General features: G+C 40.3%; 1 protein-coding gene across 1 annotated transcript in view; it reads left to right on the forward strand.

Annotated features, from left to right (window-relative positions):
* Window positions 1-18,083, forward strand: part of LOC126049702 (netrin-4-like) — a 55,025-nt gene extending 36,942 nt beyond the window's left edge. Inside the window, exons 4-10 of the mRNA XM_049826533.1 lie at window positions 195-321; window positions 860-1,048; window positions 8,785-8,998; window positions 9,782-9,918; window positions 10,929-10,997; window positions 12,135-12,305; window positions 14,775-18,083. Coding sequence (XP_049682490.1) covers window positions 195-321; window positions 860-1,048; window positions 8,785-8,998; window positions 9,782-9,918; window positions 10,929-10,997; window positions 12,135-12,305; window positions 14,775-14,911 — 1,044 coding nt within the window. The 3' untranslated portion in view covers window positions 14,912-18,083. The remainder of the gene's footprint in view (window positions 1-194; window positions 322-859; window positions 1,049-8,784; window positions 8,999-9,781; window positions 9,919-10,928; window positions 10,998-12,134; window positions 12,306-14,774) is intronic.
* Window positions 18,084-18,965: the final 882 nt, after the last annotated feature.

Below are 18,965 nucleotides of genomic sequence, written 5' to 3' on the forward strand. Positions count from 1 at the left end.
AGAAAAGTCTACATCATTAGTGACTGTGTGAAGAGATAAAGCTACACATTTAAGCTCCAGGCTCTGTGGTTTCCTGAGAGCACCAGCCAGCTGTGCAGGAGTTGTGCAGAAGTCCCACCTCCTCATGAGCCTGTTGGGCACTCCACCATGTTCTTGCTTGTAGCTATTTGAATGTATTCTCTTTCTCCTGACAGGTCCATGGGAAGTGTGTGTGTAGACACAACACGGCAGGGGACCACTGTGAGAAATGTGCACCGCTATACAATGATCAGCCTTGGAAGCCAGGAGATGGAAAAACAGGGGCACCAAATGAATGCAGAAGTAAGTGGGAGGGAGTTTACTGATCCAGGCTTTCAGGATGAGCACTTGCTGTGCCAGCAGGCAAAGTTCCCCAACAAAGACTTCTGTCAGTTTACACTAATGGTGCCATTACAGCAACTGGGGATAAGTTGCTGGTCATTGATGCAAAACTTCAGTATGCATGTTGTTTTACTGTAGCTGATCCATTTGGGCTATTGGGAAGTGGAATTTACAAAGCAGAAATCTGTTCTTCATGTAGCTCTGTCCCATGTTTTAGCGTTCCAGGGTTTTGTGTGGGGCTTATGATACCATCAGATTGGTCTGATTTACTGTAAGAATACCACAGAGCTCACAACCACCCAAGATTCTCAGACCCTGCTGGGACTCTTACTCTGTGTTGCAATTTCTAGTTTTTATGAAAATCAAGAATTGCACGCAGATGTAATGTGTTACATTCAGATATTTCCTCCATGATTCACAGTAGGAAAATAATAACATTTGAATAGTATTGTTGTGTCTATTATATAAGCCTGAAATACATTCTCTTGTTTCCCACCAGAGTGTCGCTGTCACAACCACGCTGACAGCTGCCATTTTGATCTGAGTGTTTGGCTGGCATCAGGAAAGCGCAGTGGTGGAGTCTGCGACAACTGCAAGCATAACACAGAGGGACATCGGTGTCAAAGGTGCAAACCAGGATATTACCGAGATAGAGGGAAACCCATGTCTTCTGCAGAGGTCTGCAAACGTGAGTGACTACTGTAACATGCAGTGAAGACAAATGAATGGTGGAAGAATCATTAAAAGAATGATTAAAAGAAAGCAATCAATAACTCCTATAGAAGTAACTCATGAGTATTACTACCCTTCCTTTGTATTTTTTTCCTAAACTACAGTTGTCTGATCAAAGGTCATCCTCCTGATTTTCTGTGTCTATTTCTCCCCCTGGTATCACACATTTATTTTGTGGTAACCGCTACAGTTCCCCAAATGCATTGCATTCTGGGGAAAGGTACCTTCTTCTTGTGCTTGCATTTAAAATACTATGGTTCCTTTTTTCTTGAGGCACATTTCATTTAGCTGGTTTTTTTCTGCATCTCTCAAGACTGTGTGTGCCTATATGTAAGCTATTGTTAAATTCCATTTGATTGTGCAACATCTGTGCACCTAAATATATATAATAATGGCTGTAGGAGGTGTAGGAAGCATGAGACCACACATATCCACTTGGGAACAAATAGATCAGAGCTCACTCAGACTTATCTCTGGATTCTACAGCTGTATTATGGGGTGCTCTGCCAAAATTAATTGCCTCATTAACACTTCAGCAGGATGTGTTAGGAAGTAACTCGGGCATAGAGGCACTAATGGTTGTACACAAGAGGGTGTACAACCTCTGGATCAAGGTAGTTTGCACCCAGCCAGTCTGGAACGTAGCCCAGATCTCCCTTACTTAGTGTAAACATTTCCTGAGTATCCTGCCAGGCTTTGCACATCTGATTCCATCTGGCATCTATTTGGGAGGTTGCTATTTCCAACAATATACATAATTTCATTTCTTCCTTTGGATAGTTTTCCTTCCCCATAGCTCAGACATCAGTTGCCAGCACAGAGAATTTCATCCTCTGTCATCTATACTCATGCCCACTGGCATCATGTGCTTTTGAAGCTTTTCTGACACTTTGATGTTCTTCATCAAGATTCCTCTTAAACACTCAGGTTACAAACACTCCTCTCCCTAGGACTGTATGGCCTGCGATATTGCTGAAACTTTCTGTGCGCAACACATCCTGCCAGCACAGACTGCTTCCGCAGACCCCTTCTTTTCGATTTCACAACATTCATCACAGAACACTGATCAGCAGACAGGGAGGGGGCTGAGCTTATCTAACTCGCTCTGTATTCCATAGTGTTCTATAGTGGCCTCTTTCTAGTCCTGTTTCTACTCTGAGAAGATTTGCTACAGGGAAATATTGTCATTAGAATAAATTGTTGTGCCAAAAGATTAGTTTTCAATCTCATAGTACCTGAAAGAATCTGTGTATGAACTCTTGTATTTAACAGCAGGGTGATGGTGTAGTAACCAACATCATGTGTAATATTAGATAACTGCTAAAGTCAAGGAGCACTGGAGAGCAGTGGAGAGGAAAAAACATTGTTTGAAAATACAGACTATCTGTGTGGAAACCCTGGAACAGTCTGCCTGGATGAAATCAGACCTTGACTCTACTTCTGCCTCTTTTGTCTGGTCTGGTTACAGGCCTCTCAGTACCTCCTGCCAATACTCTGCATAGCAAAAGAAAAACTGTTCAGAAATTTACCTCGTTAGAAGAGCTTTATTCCTATCATGCCAGTCAAGCACAATAATGTTCCTTTTCACCTGGGAACATGCTGTTGCCGGCAGAAGGCTCCACTCTGACTTGCACACTCAGGCCTAGATTAGCTACCATCCTGCTTTAGCCACCTGAAAGTTATATGTCTTTTCTGGACTCCCTGTACAGTCAGTGGAGAAACAGTGAGACCTCTAGGGAATGATTTATTAAGTCTAATGTAAATGCCTGAGATAGATGAGCTGAATTGCCCTCTAGAGGATATCCATTTCTCTTCCTTGACGTAAGAGGTATTCTGGATCACTAGCCTGCACTGGTGTTTCTGTTGGTTGAGATGAATCTAATTGGTTTGATACAGCATTATTGCAAATAGGTAAGCGTGACCCGATCTGTACATGATGCAAGACAATGGGACCTTTCACAGGCATGTAGAGGCATGCATGAATGCTTGCCATATCAAGATACAAGGAAAGGGTATTGCAGCTAACTCTAGAGAGCCTCAGCTTTTGCAGCAGACTGATGTGTGCACGATGCTTGTGTGGACACAGAAGGGACACTGCAGATATAACTACAGAGTTAAGAGAAACCTGGGAGGACGGTGGTTAGTCTGTGCCTTTTCTCTTTTTATCAAGGGTGAGGAGGAGAATTCCCACAATGACATTTGACAAATTACCTTAATAAGGTAGTGTTTCATATGATGGAAGAACTGATCCCCAAACACTTCCCCATGTGGTTTGCAGGCAGTGTATAAGTGTGCGCTTCATGTTATACTGTACCTCTGCAGAGAATTTTCAGGGAACATTTCACTACTTTGGTTATATCAGTGACAGCAAAACCAGAAACACCAGTTCAGTCAGGCAAAGTTGTTTTGGTTAGAACAGACTCAGTTTGATAGAGGGAAGATTTCACCTCCAGGACCATCATCAGCTCCTATCAGCCTAGAGCTGATTTGAAACTGAAAGGCCTCATGCAGGACGTAAGATAGAGGCCCTCTTGCCCATCCTTCAGGTTGCAAACATTGCATTGCTATTAATTTGGTGTGGTCTGAGTAAATTGTTCAGGTTATGTGACCCTAAACCCAACTCTGGTTACTCAGTAAAAAAACAGTGTTTTGAGCAGTACTAAATATGTAAGAAATGAGACAATTAGTCCACCAGGTACATTTCTGTCATACTGCAGCCTGCTGATCATAAATTGAAGAGCTGCCACCTCTGGATTAGCATGTTTGTGAGGATTTAAATGTACCAATTCCAAGGCATCATCTCACTTTGAGAAAACCACGCAAACCGTGCCAGACTAACAACACTAAATGAAAAACCCACCCACTGGGCAAGTGCTGAAAAGCAGTAATAAACTGCAAACAGCAGACTGAATGGACGGTTTTGGTGAGAGCAACCTGGTCCTCAGCTTCCCATTTTGAACTCAGAGGGGGAAACCCCCCCCCCCTCAATGGGAGATCAAAACTTGACCCTTGTGTACAGTAGATACTGAGCTGGGAAAGGAAATCTGATGAAAAAGCTGAATGAAATGCTGTGCTAATCCCTTTGAGAAAGCACGCTTGAAGAGTGCTCTGCCATCCAGAGCAAAGTCTAGGTTCAGCTGTGACATCCCCCTCAGGCTCCCAGAAAGTTAACAGGACACTGCCCAGGCCCAGAAAGAGTCTTTAAGCATTAGTCATAATAATGAACAGCATTCTCTCTTAATCACTGCTAGGAAAAAAAAGTTGTATAACAATTGGATGTCCTGGCACTATCCAAACCACCCTTTGCTGACCTTCCGATGTGAGACTGCAAAGACATTCCCTTGGAAAAAAAAAATAATCTGTTGAAATTTGACATGTAAGTGTGAATCTGCTATTCCTTTCTGTCTGCAGAGGTAGCCTGCCTCTGATCCCTTTGCTTCTCCTGTTCCTAGCAGCTGGGGATGAATGAGAGCCAGGTTGTGTGCAGAGCCTTGTTTTGACACTGCTTAGATCTAGGTTAAAAAAAAAAGGAAGGCATGAAAAAAGCCCCAGAGCAAGGCACACACCTGCCTGTTATTGGGGGTGACAACAGAGGATTAAGCAGTTTGGATATAGACTTGTATGGGAGCTTTGACTCGGAAGCCTAATCGTTTCCTAACCAATGGTTAGAAAAGCTGCTGTATCCTTGGCTCTTTCCTGTGGCTTATTTGGAGGCTTAAGGGATCCTTCTGAAATGGCACCATCTTTTGTACTCACCCTTTGCTTAGCTTAAAAAATAATGCAGGCATGTAGACCCATTAAAAAGAGTCTCCAGGAAAACAAGCTGTTTTACTCTAAGCACAAGGGCTGAAAATGAAAATGTGCCCAGATGCACATGCACGCACACACACACTCTGAAAAGCTCTGCTTCTCATCCTTTTACTTCTGAGCAGAGGGAGTGAACTTTTAATTGTAGTATCACAAAAGCCTGATCACATCTTGGTTCAAAGTCTGTCTTAATCAGCCCTGACCACACACACAGCTGTCTATCTTATTTCCTTCATTTAAGAAACATCATTGGCTGAGTCAATCCCCACATGTGACATGCTTTAAAAATTGCCCTGATTTGGTCATATGCTCTGAAGATGCACATGTATGTATTTCAGATTCAAAAGGCTTTGTCTGATTTTTTTCATTTTGCCTGTTTTTCATCAAATACCCAGAGTCTGCTCATAGCTATATCTTATGCAGTATTATTAGACAGAAGTTTAAGGCAAGATACCTCAAAGTCCACTGAATTACTTGGAGCACTTACTATTTTCCTGTAAGTTGGGACCATATTGTTACAACCAATATTATATTTTACATCTGTGTCTAATTTCATGGGAAAGACAGCTGTGCTGAGGGCAGACAGATTTACCGAGGACTTGAGTGGAGACTGCTGTATGAATTATTCATTTTTCATTATTCCTTGTCTCCTCCTTTTTACAGTAGTTTCTGACAAAACAAACTTAGTATAGGAGTGAGACTAAAAGGCAAGAGGATGCTTTGTGACACTTCGTGACTGATAGCCAATTCTAAAGTACAATGATGAAATTTTTCATTACACTCTGTCAAGGGGAGAACCCAAATAAACCAGCCTTCTCTGAACCAGAACTGTCTGCACACCGTCCCTAACATAATTGATGATGCCTTTGACAAACAAAGCCATTGTCATGTCGGCTGGTGTTTTGTTAGACAGGGAGGCGAATGGAGAGAAAACTAGATTTTGCCAAGAGAAAAGAAGCAAAAATCAGCAGGGAAAGATGCTGTGTTGTCAAATATTGGGAAATATAAAAGGGTGAGGTTTTGGAAACTTGCCTTTATCTTTCTTTAATTGTGAGGTTTATCTGCAAATCTGTGGTACTATTAAACAGATAAAACCCAGTCATCAACAGCTGCCCCTTCAGCATGTGACATGTGGGCTCTTATTTTGGGAGTTACCTTAGATGCACAACTGGGATTTTGGCCATAATACTCTGGAAGCCAGACAATGTACACACCCAAGCTGAAATGCTAAATAAACACAGACTGAGTAAAGCGTTCACAAGCCACTTGTATAACTCATCTGAAAGTGTTGTACATTTATTGATTCAGCTTGCTCTCTGATCCACCAGAAGCTGGCCCAGTTTCTAATTGGGGAATATGCCCCACAGTTCATTTGGTAACATTAGTTTTCCTGAACCACAGCCCCAAAATGAGAAAAACAAAACACTTTTTCCCTACGTCCTCATCAGCTTCTGCCAATGCTGTCCGTCACTATACTGTAATACTTTCCCTTAGGGATAGGATGGGAGAAGGTCTCATCTTCCTGAATCAGGATCTAGTCTCAGTTGGTGATAGGCAGTCTAATGATGCTAATGATTTACCCATCTGTTATGTGACCCTAACTGATGAAACCTGAAAACAAGATGGGAATAAAGATGGACCCAGAAGTTGCAGAAATGTAAGAAATCTAAGGTGAAAACTCCACAGGTAGATCCTACATACAGAGATTACAGTGAAATCAGAAACCTGGATTCAAGCCAACCTAGATGTTGGCAACCTCTTACTTCTTGTGGCTCAGACCTGTCTGCAGTAAAGGAAGTGTGTGTTTCCTCTCCTTATCCTCAAACCTATGACACCCATTTTTTTCAGTGACAGACGGAACTAAGTGTCTCCTCTTTTAGGGTGATGTAGTCAGCCCTGCAAAAATCTGGGCAAAAATAATTCAAGTTGAGCAGCAACAAATCAGAACTTGCCTTTGAAACTGTCAGTGCTAATGAGCACTTCATTGTTACACCTGCTCTCCAAAACTGACAGCAAAATCCCTGGGTTTGCTCCCAAAGTCAAGACTGCTTTGTGGCAAACAGGCGAGCCTGCTGCCATGCGCCAACCAGCTCATTGTGTTGAGTACATTGCCCATGACAGCACGCTTATTTTCTGTCCTTAGGCTATTGTGCTAGTGTCCCTTGAAAACAACGGACTGAGATCTGTCTACAGCAGAGTGTAATAATATTATTAAAAATATTGGCATAAAGAACACAGGGCATGGTAAAAAAAAACAACTATGTTATAAGCAGATCATAAGAGAAATGCCCTTTAAACAAAATTGCTCACTCTTTTTCTCGTACTATTTTCAAAAGATATTTTCTTTTCTTGAGCACCAACTATGAGGTTGCAGATGAAAGTGATTTTGTCCCTGCTACACTTAACACCCTTTATAGTCATATACTTGCCCCTTCCCCTTGGAAAATGATGTGTGGAATCAGAGTGTTCATCTGGTCTCTTATCTGTGAGCTCATGAAGAAAAGTAGTTTGATTAGAAGCAATGATGGGCAAACTTCAAAAGCTTTGGAGATCATGTTTGGTTCAGATAAGCACCCAAAAGGCTGGCCCCTGATCCAAGCTATCTAAACACCTTGGGTGTCCAACATTTAACTGAAAATCTCTGTTAAAGCTGGTCTTCACCACAAGATTTTTATTTCTGCCCTCTTCCGGATGGATGTAGTAGTGATGTATTTCCTTGTCAGTCTCTGCTACAAGCAAAAGCCAGGGCATGCTGCTTTGTTAATACAAAAAAGAACTGAAATATGAAGGCCTAGAGTTCACTTCAGCTCTCATTTTAATCAAACTTGTTTGAATATCAGAAAAAAGTGGGTATGTTTGTTGCCTGTATTTTACCTCTGCAGAGCTGTTGGCACAAGGCTTGACCATCTCAGCTAGCCTCTGCCCTGATTGGAGAGAAGTCAACTGTGTTGGCTTTGCACCACTATATGTATATCACTTTTCACCTCACTCCCTAATGCTGTCACATTGGGAATGTACTGGTGGTGTGGGATTATGACAATTTATTGTCTGTGAAGGCAGAGTTGCCCATAGGAGCTGTACTATCTGTTTTACTGCCAATTTGCCTTGAGTTGGCAGGCTGGTGTCAAACTGGCAATAGCATTAGAAAGATCTGGGTTTTTTTTCCTCCTATTTGCTCATCTCCAGCTACATGTAAAATATGTCTAGTGAGTTTAGAGATCTTCTTTCATTCTGTCTGCCTGCCTTAGAACAAATCTGCTCATGTATTCATACAAAAAATTTCATCAGCTTCCTTACACACATACCGTACTGCATGGTGAGATGTGTCCCTTAGAGCTCACACTGAAGGAAATTTGTGGACTCTTTAGAGGTAGAAATCGAAAAAATGTTTCAGGTCATCTGAACCACCTGCATAAGCCGCATCTAGCCCCAGAGGAAACAGTAGTTTTGTGATCTCTGTGTTCACAAGAAAGACAACGTAGGCAAGGCAATAGCTATAATTTTTTACCTTGTCCATGCGAGTGAATCTTTTTGCAAAACACTTTAAAAGCGAATCACCTGTAAGTCCCTATAAAATAAACACACAGTGGAGGCTTCCTGCCACTGCTTCAAAACCCTGTATAGTCAAGATTTATGTAGTAGAGAAGAACTGACTTTCACACATAAATAAGTCCCAGTTGTATTTGTTTTGCTGTGCTTAATGAGTTAAAAGGAAACACAAATAATATTGCAAATGTAGGCTGACAATGCAATGTTTACCAGTTCTGACTTAAAACTACTGAGCATAACCAAGAGGGCACGAGTTTATCAGCCTTGCAAAAATGTCACTTAACCAGATGACCCCTGGGCACATAATCTCAGTCACCTCTTGCCCTATCTCCATAGCTTGCGCCTGCCAGCCAATGGGTTCAGCCAACGCAACTTTCAGCAGAAGCTGGCGATGCCACCCCAAGACGGGATTCTGCTACTGCAAGCCAGGTGTGGCGGGCCCCAACTGCGATAGATGTCTCATGGGCTACTGGGGCTTTGGAGAAAATGGCTGTCGCCCTTGTGACTGTGCCAGAGACTGCGACCAGCATACTGGAAACTGTTTCAATGGGTAAAGAAGCCCTCCTTTGGGTTCACTTTGAGATGGGATTCTGTGAAATGAAACAAAGATTAACTGAAATACTTCAGCAATGACAGTAATTGGAGGATGCTGGAGGGTGCACAATCATTTGAAAAGGTGGCTGTAAATCATAAAAGGTTTCTTGGATTCCATTTGGTGGCTGGCACACTTTTAAGTAAGTCTATTGTATTATCCAAGGCAATCTTGAAATTATGACTTTTTGCAGTAATAATAGGCAATTCCACAACCCCGTGGAAATACGTACAGCATCTTTAAATACACCTGTTTGCCTTGGAAATAGATGGAAGAATCTAGAGAGCTTGCCTCTCATCTGTGCCCAGGGTAAAAAGGAATTACAACGTCTCCCTCTTGTTTCTAGAGGGCAGGTATCTGTACTCCAAACATTTATTAATCAGTATAGAAATCCTGTGATTTGCTGAATGTCTGCAGTTTTATGGGTCCTGCAGTTGTCCTCAGTTCCTAGTGACATCAACAAACGGTCACTAACTTTGAGTTACTTAATTCAGTAAAAACAAATAAAAGCAAAAAAGGCCCAATACATAGTTACTTTAAAAATGCTAAGTCAGCAGTGGTAGGGCCTAAATAAAAGTCTAGATCTTGTGATGTCTATATGGCATGAAGTCTTGCTCTTATTTGCACTCCCAACCTGCAGAAAGCAAGCTCATCTGTCTGGATAGAGCCACACGCTACAAATACCTGCTTCCCACCCAACTCATGCCCTAACCAAGTCTTCTGTTTTATGTGTCCCCCCAGCTATGACAATGAGCCATTCTTCAACATCCCCATTGGGGGACGAATCCCTGACCTTGTGCAAACACCAACCAACGAGAGTGAAGAGGAGTGGAAATGGAATGACCATGAGCAGGGATTTTCTGCACTAAGGCATCCAGGTACAGCCCAGAGTCTGGGAATATTTAGTAACTGCACTCAGTGCTAATTCTTTCTTCTCTCCACCCTGACTTAAATTCTCCCACTCATCTCTAGCATGTTTGTCCCCCATCTGCTGGCAACATCTGCTAATCTGAAGTATATAGGTTAGCATTACACTTACATTGTTATTTTCTAAACCAACTGTACTATCCAACTTTGGTTTTGGAAATTGGTAAGTCAGGAATATGATTGTGTGGAAAAATACTCTCCTTTTGTTGTCATAATTATAGTCATAACGCTTATGATTTTACACAACTCCTCAAGCATTCAGTTGCTGTTCAGAACTTCAAATGCTATCTGTAAAAACATCATGTCAGCCATCGCTGAAATGCACTACCTCTGGGGTGGAATGCAAGCTTAAGAGTTAAGATACTCCTCAGGGCACAACAGCTCAGGAAAGTAAAGCATACTGTATCCAGCTAAAGTTACAAAATAAGTAGTCTTATAGAATAAGGTGGAGCCTTTAATACTTAATTAGTTCTCAGTTTTGCTTGTCACGTATGAAGGTCAGCACTTATGAGCATCAATGGCTTTGTAAGACCCAGAGGTAATAGTGCCACCTATTGCATACCTTGATTTTTCTGAGCAGGATATTACCTTAATACCAGCAAGGATCAGCATTTCTTAGCTTATGGGATCAAACAGGGGTATTATTACTTACATGATTTACACCTGGATCTGATTCTTACAAATCTCTTTATTAGTATCAGTTTATTAACTGTACAAAAGACCCCACAAGGGCTGCATTTTACTTGACAGTACTGATCAGATATCAGAACAATTATTGTGTCATCTAACAAGAAACAGATTTCCAAATAACTGAGCTCGCTCTCAAACTTACTCTTAAGGTCTATCCAGATTATGGGGGCTATATACATATAACTTTATAACCGAGTACCATTTGCTTTTCTTTTCTCTCTCATGTCCTGGCTCTTTTCCAACCCTTTGTGTTATGTGGTTCCCCTGCTAGAGAAGTGTGTGTGCAAAGAAAAGGTGCTTGGAAGTGTCACTGACTTCTGCCAAATGAAATATGCTTATGGTAAGTGGGTAACATGCCCTCAAGGTATGGTAATTTCACAATGTTCTCACTATGCATGTTATTAGCTGATAGCTATGAAAAATGACAGGACTGCCTAAGTCATGAAATAAGAGGTGGATTTCTTCTGCCTTTTTTGCGTAGTGACATGTCCCAAGTTCTGATCAGAACCGAATAGCATTTTTTATGCAAGGCTCCGTGGTGTCTCCTTTCCACCCAGTCAGCTTCCCTCTACAGCAGCAGGAGTGAAAGAATTGTAACTCAGTGGAATGGTTGGCCTCTGCATCAAGAATAAATGATAAAAACCTTGCATCTAAACTGCCATTGGCTTTGGACCTATTATGCAGGTTCAAATGGCCATGCTTGTTTACCAAGAATGTATTTAATACTGTTGTTTACGAACACGTGGTTCACACCATCACGTGAAGCAAGAAAGGAAAGCTCTGGGATCCAAAGGTTTGATGTGCTTGTGTCATGACACAACAAAGCAGGCTTGTGGGGCTGATCTAGATGAGACTACCCTGCCAAAAAGTTATGGGATCCTATTAAATTAAAGGAACAGAAATTTATCATGGCAACCAGATGTTGGGCCACAAAACAAAAATGCTTTTTCTGGTTTATTGTGCAATCATGGAATTTTAGCCATGTGATATGCCTGCAATCTGATGGGAAACTTCCTGAGTTCCTTCCTGTAGAGCAGGCAGTCCCTTCCCACAGGACAAAATTTTTGAGAGGCCAGCACAAGTTTTCAAACTGCAAAGTATAAAGCCTAGTATCAGTGCACTTAAAATCAGACTATTAGCTACTGATCTGTTTTTTCCACCTTTCCTATGTATATATTCAAGTGCTTTCCTATGATTTCCAACCATTTGACATCAGCCCATTAAAAAGTAGTTGCTAAATAACATGGTGAAAAGATCAGTTAACTACTTCTATAGAAAAAAATCTAGTTTTTCTTCCCCGTATTTATTTAGAAGAACCATGACTGAAGTGGACAAGCATTGGAATACACTTTCTGTACAACTGCAGTATTTTTTCATGTCTTCTTTCAAGGTGTTAAAATTCTACATTTTAGCGGCATAAACCAAAATTCATTTAGAAATTCATTGTTGGTCTCTATCTTGATATGTTTTCTGGCAGTGATAAAAGCAAGAATACTATCAGCTCATGACAAAGGGACCCACGCAGAAGTTGTTGTGAAAGTGAAGAAGGTCCTGAAATCAGGCAAAGTGAAAATTGCTCGGAGCAACAGAAGCATTTACCCAGAATCCTGGACCAACAGGGGATGTACATGTCCCATTCTCAATCCTGGTAAGGATAAAGTGCTTACCAGGTATTTTCCTTACTATGTAAACAGTGGTGACAATTCATTATGAACATTAGCTATGGCTACTCAACACTTCCCACCAGTCTTTCTGGGGCAGAGTCCTTTAATTCATCCACACCAATGAGGGAGTCACTAGCTGCAGTAAAAAGGCATTTTCTTATCAGAGAACAAAGTTTTACCAAAAAGCCCAAACCTCCTGGAAATGTTTTACTTTCAGTGACTTTATTTGATCTTCCAGAATATTTATGACTAGAAGAGTGTGTGTGAGAAAAAAAAATAAATCCCTGTATTTTTATCTCCAAAGAGTTTTTTCTCACATCATGCTTTACTTCTTTTTGGAAAAACTAGACATTATTATGAAAATTTTGGAAAGTGGAGGGAACCTAACTTCTTCTATGCCTTTGTAATGTTTTCAAATAATGAAAAGTAAGTCTTCCTTCTTCCTTCTACTGTAAATTCTAGTGCATTCAATTGTTTGTTCTATCAAAGCCTAAAGCTGACAACCTGCAGCATATTGGAAACCATTCATGGGTGGAGACCATAAAACCAAATGAATTTAATTTCAAACCAAGACAGACATGAAAATCTTTAACAATTAGAAAAATTTTTTTTAAATAAATAAAGCCCCTCTTTTTATAACCAGTTTAGGATAGGTCTCTAGGTTTGCTCACTGATCACATTCTATCAGAATGATTGATGTTTCTTCACTTTTAATTATGGGAATCTCCCTGCAGCAGTGAAGTAGGGTAGTGCAAAGCATCAACTTTCTCCCCAGCTCTGCTGCAGGCAGAAACATCGCACTGTAGACTGCAAAGCTCCCCATGCTAGTGCTGAGTAATGTTATCAGTGCCTGAGCAGATACATTCCTCAATTCAGCCTTCCCTACTGCTGCCTCTCCTACAATACAAATTAGTGGACCACAGACAGAAGTATGTTTACTTGAACAACAGCTAAAAGCTGTAGGTAAATGTCAGAATCCTGCAAATTTGAGCCTGGACTCTATTTTTTCAAGTAGAATCATAGAATCATTTAAGTCGGAAAAGACCTTTAAGATCAAGTCCAGCTGTAAACCTAACCCTGCCAAGTCCACCACTAAACCATGTCCCTAAGTGCCCAAGTAGATGCTAGGTGTCTAAATCTGACAGATCTTGACTGCTCGCAGCTTTTCTTCATAGCACTGGAAGTTTTGAGTCTTTGGGACCATGTCCTGGGATCAAATCCCAATAAGACAAAGACGTTAGCTGTCATTAGAGTGATCGGTGGTATATGCCGGCAATCATTATGCAACCATTCACTACAGAAAATGGTGACTTGTCATAATTCTAAAAGCAGCACCTGATAGAAAAACTACCCCTTTTTTTTCTTCTGAGTACATTAGAAACATATCCACTGAGTGAAAGGAATTCCTTATGCTTCACTTAAAATGTAAGGTTTAATCTAACCTTTAAGACAAGTTCTCAGTTGAAATTAGCCACACACAGGAGACAGCTGTTTTAGGAAAGGCTGTGTCAAATCAAACTTGGTATGAATTTTTCCTGTTACGACAAAATGACCTGTACTGTCTCAGAAACAAATTTTGTCTTCCATTATCTGTATCAAGTGGAACACTGCATCTGAATTTGCATTGAAGTGTAATATGGACCCTGAGCTCCTTTTTTTTGGGATAGTTCTTGAATTCACATATAAATTTTTTGGATTAATGTAGTCCAAATGAATAAGGTGTTTCCCTTTACTTAAACTCCAGTGGCACAGTTGTGCATAATTAATTATTTACTAGCACTCCCTGTGAAACTGTGGGAGCCCTTAATCAGAAATGAATAAAACATATTGCTTAAATACAATGAGAGTACATCTGATCCCCACACAGATATTTGAATAAGGAAAATATCACAGGACATTCAGATGCTAGAGATGCAGATGTTACACCATTGCTTCTTGATATAAATTAAAGCTATGGACAGGTTCTAGTCACTGTAGTTCTGCAGATTTCAACATACTGCTTGATGGAACCCCTTCCCCAAGATCACAGTATGCCCTGACTCATGGTGGAAACCTTACTTTTTCTCTCTTCTTGAGGCTTTTACACCCACCCTTACCCTCCTTTCTATATAAGCATGAGCAGTTGCTTCCCAGCAACAGATCAGACTCAAACCTGGTCATCTGTACATGGAAGTGTTAAATTTGTATTCCAGTGGTGTGGCCACTGGAACTACCTCAATTTGTAGTTTTAATTCCTGAGCATGATCATATTGAACCTGTGTGCCCAGGAGTCAACACTAACAATATGCACATGAAAATATGTATACATATAAGATGGCACGTGCATAAACTGTATGAAGCTGGCTAAGATGCTACATGCCAGATCCTCATGAAATAGAGAAATTCTACATTTAGTTTTTTTCTTCTATTTACTGACTGAAGTCTTTCCTTTTTTTTTTTTTTTTTTAAACTAGGTACTGACTATCTTATAGCAGGCCAGGAAGACTCTAGGTCCAACAAACTCCTTGTGAACATGAACAGCCTGGTGAAACCCTGGAAAGCATATTTGGGAAAACAAGTATCAGATATTCTTCGAACTGGGTGCAAGTAATTTCTGCTTCGGAACTTGCTGAACTTTGCCTTTTAGTAACACTGCAGTGAAAGGTGTTGTTAGTTCATGCATTTCCATTCAACATGCTCCTAGCTGAAGTGAAGAAAGCAGATTTACCATCCTTTCTCCTTTCACGTGCTTAGACAGGAAACTTGGGACATGACTACTTTTTTCAAAAATGCACAGCCTTATCATACAAAAGTGTCTAGTGCATCATACATAGGTTACAAAGTTCTTAATTTGAGCCTGATTCCACACACCCAGAGAATCATTTTATAAGGCAAAATTAAAGTTATGGATTAGCATTTCCATACTTCAGGTCAGAGCCTGATATTAATATCCATAAGCTGCTTACATAATGCATTCATTACTTGGGTGTGGTTTTCTTTGTAAGTGACCACTAACAGGCAGCAATTTCTTTCAGCTTTATAAGTGGCATAATACTAAACAAGCATGTCAAATAATACTTATTTAAAAGAGCTCAGATTGATTTAACATCAGACTGCAATTATTCCAATATAACAGGTTGCTTTCTAGAAGGCAGTATTATCCCATTGCTGAACAGAAACAAACTAATATGTGACTTATCTTAGGACAAGGTCCTTTATAGATGTACATGGCTATCATCAATGCTTACTGCTGAGGTCTGCTGCAGAAACCACCTTGGCTCAAACTTGATTCCAAATCCAATCCTTGCTCTTTAAGGTCATTTTGCTCTTTGCTGTAGTACATTAGCCTGTAACACCACAAAGGTTTCACAGTGATTACCAGTGAAAAGCCTTAAGGCTAGGAAAGAGCCAAAACATGTGAGGAACTAGCAGCTGCTCTAGTGTTGAGATTGTAACACTACAAAAGCTGTAAGGCAGAAGCAGGAGGTAAATGGATTGGCTGGACTGTATATTAAATGAAGTAGCTATAGCTCCTGTGAGAGTAACTTGGCTATTCAAACTGTGCTCAAGACCATTGGCATTTGATTGCACTTGGTGCTTTCATTCTGCTTTATTTCTCTTGGTCACACTTCAGGTTAAGATATTGAGGTTAGGCTTCCTTCCCATTGTGCCTGAGGATTATTTTTCCCTCCACAGAAGTACAGGAGCGGTAACACCTGCACTCTAGGTAAAAACAGTTCTGTTCTACAAAAGCATTCTTTCTCAATCGATTTTACCCTACCCTATAGTAATTAAGAGGTAGCTATTTAAATCATTCCCTAACACAATATTTTCAGGAAATTGTAGTTTAAGACCTGCGTCCCCTGTTTAAGGGCTCACAATCAAATGAAGCTGGTTGGAGCACATTCCCTTTTCAAGTAAAGCAGAAATTGTAATGAGTCAGTCTAGTCTTTCAGGGGGTTACAGAGAAAAACACATGCACACATGCTACTTATGCATAGTTCTATTCCACGTCTATAATTTTTTAATGTGCTCCGGAAAGAGGAGATGTCTTCATTTAGCACTGTGACTGGCACATGGAGTATCCAGAAAAACCTAATAATAATGCAGAATGATGGAAGTCCCAGTCTACAACTTAGGCCATCAGTTTGTTCTCTTTATCACGGGGAACCTGAAAAACCAGCTTCTTTCATTCTATTTGTTGTTGTTTTCCTTTTTACTTCATATTGTTGAATAGCAGAAAAATCCTCAGCTCATTTGGAAATGGATGACAGGCAGGTATTTTCAAAATAAAAGCCCCACTTTTTTCCCCCACAGTGCATAAACATGTCTTCCTCCCCCCCTTTTCAGGAAGTCTCCCATCCTCCATTGCCATTGCTTTCCCTCTTTCACTTCCATTATTTATTTGTTGTTACCTAAAGCGGTATCCAACAACGTGGCATCTCTAACAAGCCATTTAATTAATGCAATAAAACACTTTTTAACCAAGGAATCTGGCTTAATTTGAAATGTCAGCTTACAGAAATTAAGAGCATAGCAACAGCTTTCTTTAATGTCTCCAGAAATCGTCTCACAACAAAAAGATTGACTAGTTCTCTTTCAAATATCACTAAAAATAAAGATGTGTATGTGAATTTACAGTCTGTTCTCAGAGGGCCTCTCAGAATAAATGAAAAATCAAGTGTAGGTTTAGAACTAAGCTAAGGAACATGCTTTTCAACAGAGGCCATTTTACCTGCAGGCAATCTTATTTAATGATGTTCATATTCCATTTTGGTTTATTGTCACTACCATATTAAAACAAACTCCCATATTCCACTTTTTGAGCCAGATGGGTGATTTTTGTGGGGAGGGTAAACATCTGCATAGTCCCTTTCTGTGGATGAAAATTATTTTTTAACACGGTCATTTACAAGCATTTCTAGCTACTACTAGTAGAAATACTATTTGTAATAAGAATATTGATACCCTGGTGTGTTCTCTTGGGGCCTACTATAATACAGTGATTAATGACTACCAAATGCAAACAGTGTTGTATGCAAACAAGATAGTCATCAATATATCACACATTTCAGGTATCTCAAAAGTAGGTGACATATACACACACTTTAGAGAAAAGTGTAAAGCAAGTAGAGTGGGGGAACCCCAAAATATTCAGCTGATTTCTTCTCTCCCTTCTAATTTCCCATTGTTTTTGAATCTCTAATTTACTGGCTGGTACCTGTATAGCTAAGTCGACTTCATTCCCTTCATTAGTTAGAAACAGTGCACATTTTGTCCCAACTACTAGCTCGTGTTTAATGGTTTTACTCTACAGAGTAGCAGGTATCCCATAAGTCTGGAATTTGATTTGAAAGTGAAAAATAAAAGCACATTAGTGTGAGTCAACACTGCAAGTTGACTTTTTATTGGTATCACTACTTCTACTAAACAGGTATCTCTGAGTTCACAGAGAAGAAAAATAAAAGTATAAAGTTCCAACTCACACAGAGCTACCATGTGCAATCACTGTGCTGCAGTGCTACAATCCAGGCAGCCCATCTGAAAATAAGTATCTAAATAGAAATGAACTGCATAGATTAAGTTACAACAGCTGTTGATTAAAGAAGAGATGAGGAAGTTTAAATTGATCACCAAGAGACTTTGGAAAGGAACAGTTATTTTCTTGTGTACTGGTACCTGAAATGAAGACAGCATGAGACAGTGCAAGATGACAGATGTCTTCCTAATAGAAGCTGTTGCATATTCCTCAGAACAAGCAAACAAGGTCATACATAGTAGATTAAAAGAACTAACATAGAAGGTATGGTATTCCTTATTTGTATGGTATACAAAAAATAATTGTTTTATAGGCCTGTGTACAATATCACATATCTTGTGATCCTCTCTGTGACTGGGTGTCTTAGGTGGCACAGTAGTACAAAGAATACTAACACAGAAAAAAGGATGCATTTGCCCAATGTGACTGGACAGTGTTAATACCTCTAAAACAGGACCTGTCTTTAAAATGGCCATGTGAACAACCCTGCAGCACCCAAACAGACATGTTGTCTCACAAGCAGTAGCAACCACATACCAAATGGTAGCAATGATGTACCACTTGGAAATCCTGCATAAGGATGAAATAAAAGCCTTGCCCACAAGAAAAGAAGCCTGGAAAGCTGTGGGAGATTTATAATAGGGCAGGTGATAGTTTGAAGCAGATACACATATAACTTTTCACAGATAGCAGCAAACTCAGGATTGCTGGAGGTCAAAGTAGCTCTCTGTAACAGCTGTGGAGCACGTGTATCCATGAATACACGATCATTCTGGCAATGAGGACCCTTAAACCATCAAAGTAGTTCATCAAATGGCCATTGTGATTGCTAAGCCCTAACTCCAATGTACCAATGTATTGCTACAAATGGCTCTCCAGCTTCTGCTCTTGGCAATCAACTAAGAAGGAAAACATACCTATGCACAACCTTTGTGCACTGCTCTTCCGAGAGTGGCTTACTGCTGTGAAGATTAAATTTTCTCTGTAGCATTTACCATGTCTCATAATTTTTCCATGCTGCCTAATGTAAGCTGTCTTTGAGTTGATATAATTCACATGATGTGCTCCCTCAAGTCCCCCAGACCTCAAAAAGTTAGTGTGTTGTTATGTGTTGTAGCACTTCCTT

Source organism: Accipiter gentilis, chromosome 23 (assembly GCF_929443795.1).
Source record: "Accipiter gentilis chromosome 23, bAccGen1.1, whole genome shotgun sequence".
NCBI lineage: Eukaryota > Metazoa > Chordata > Aves > Accipitriformes > Accipitridae > Astur > Astur gentilis.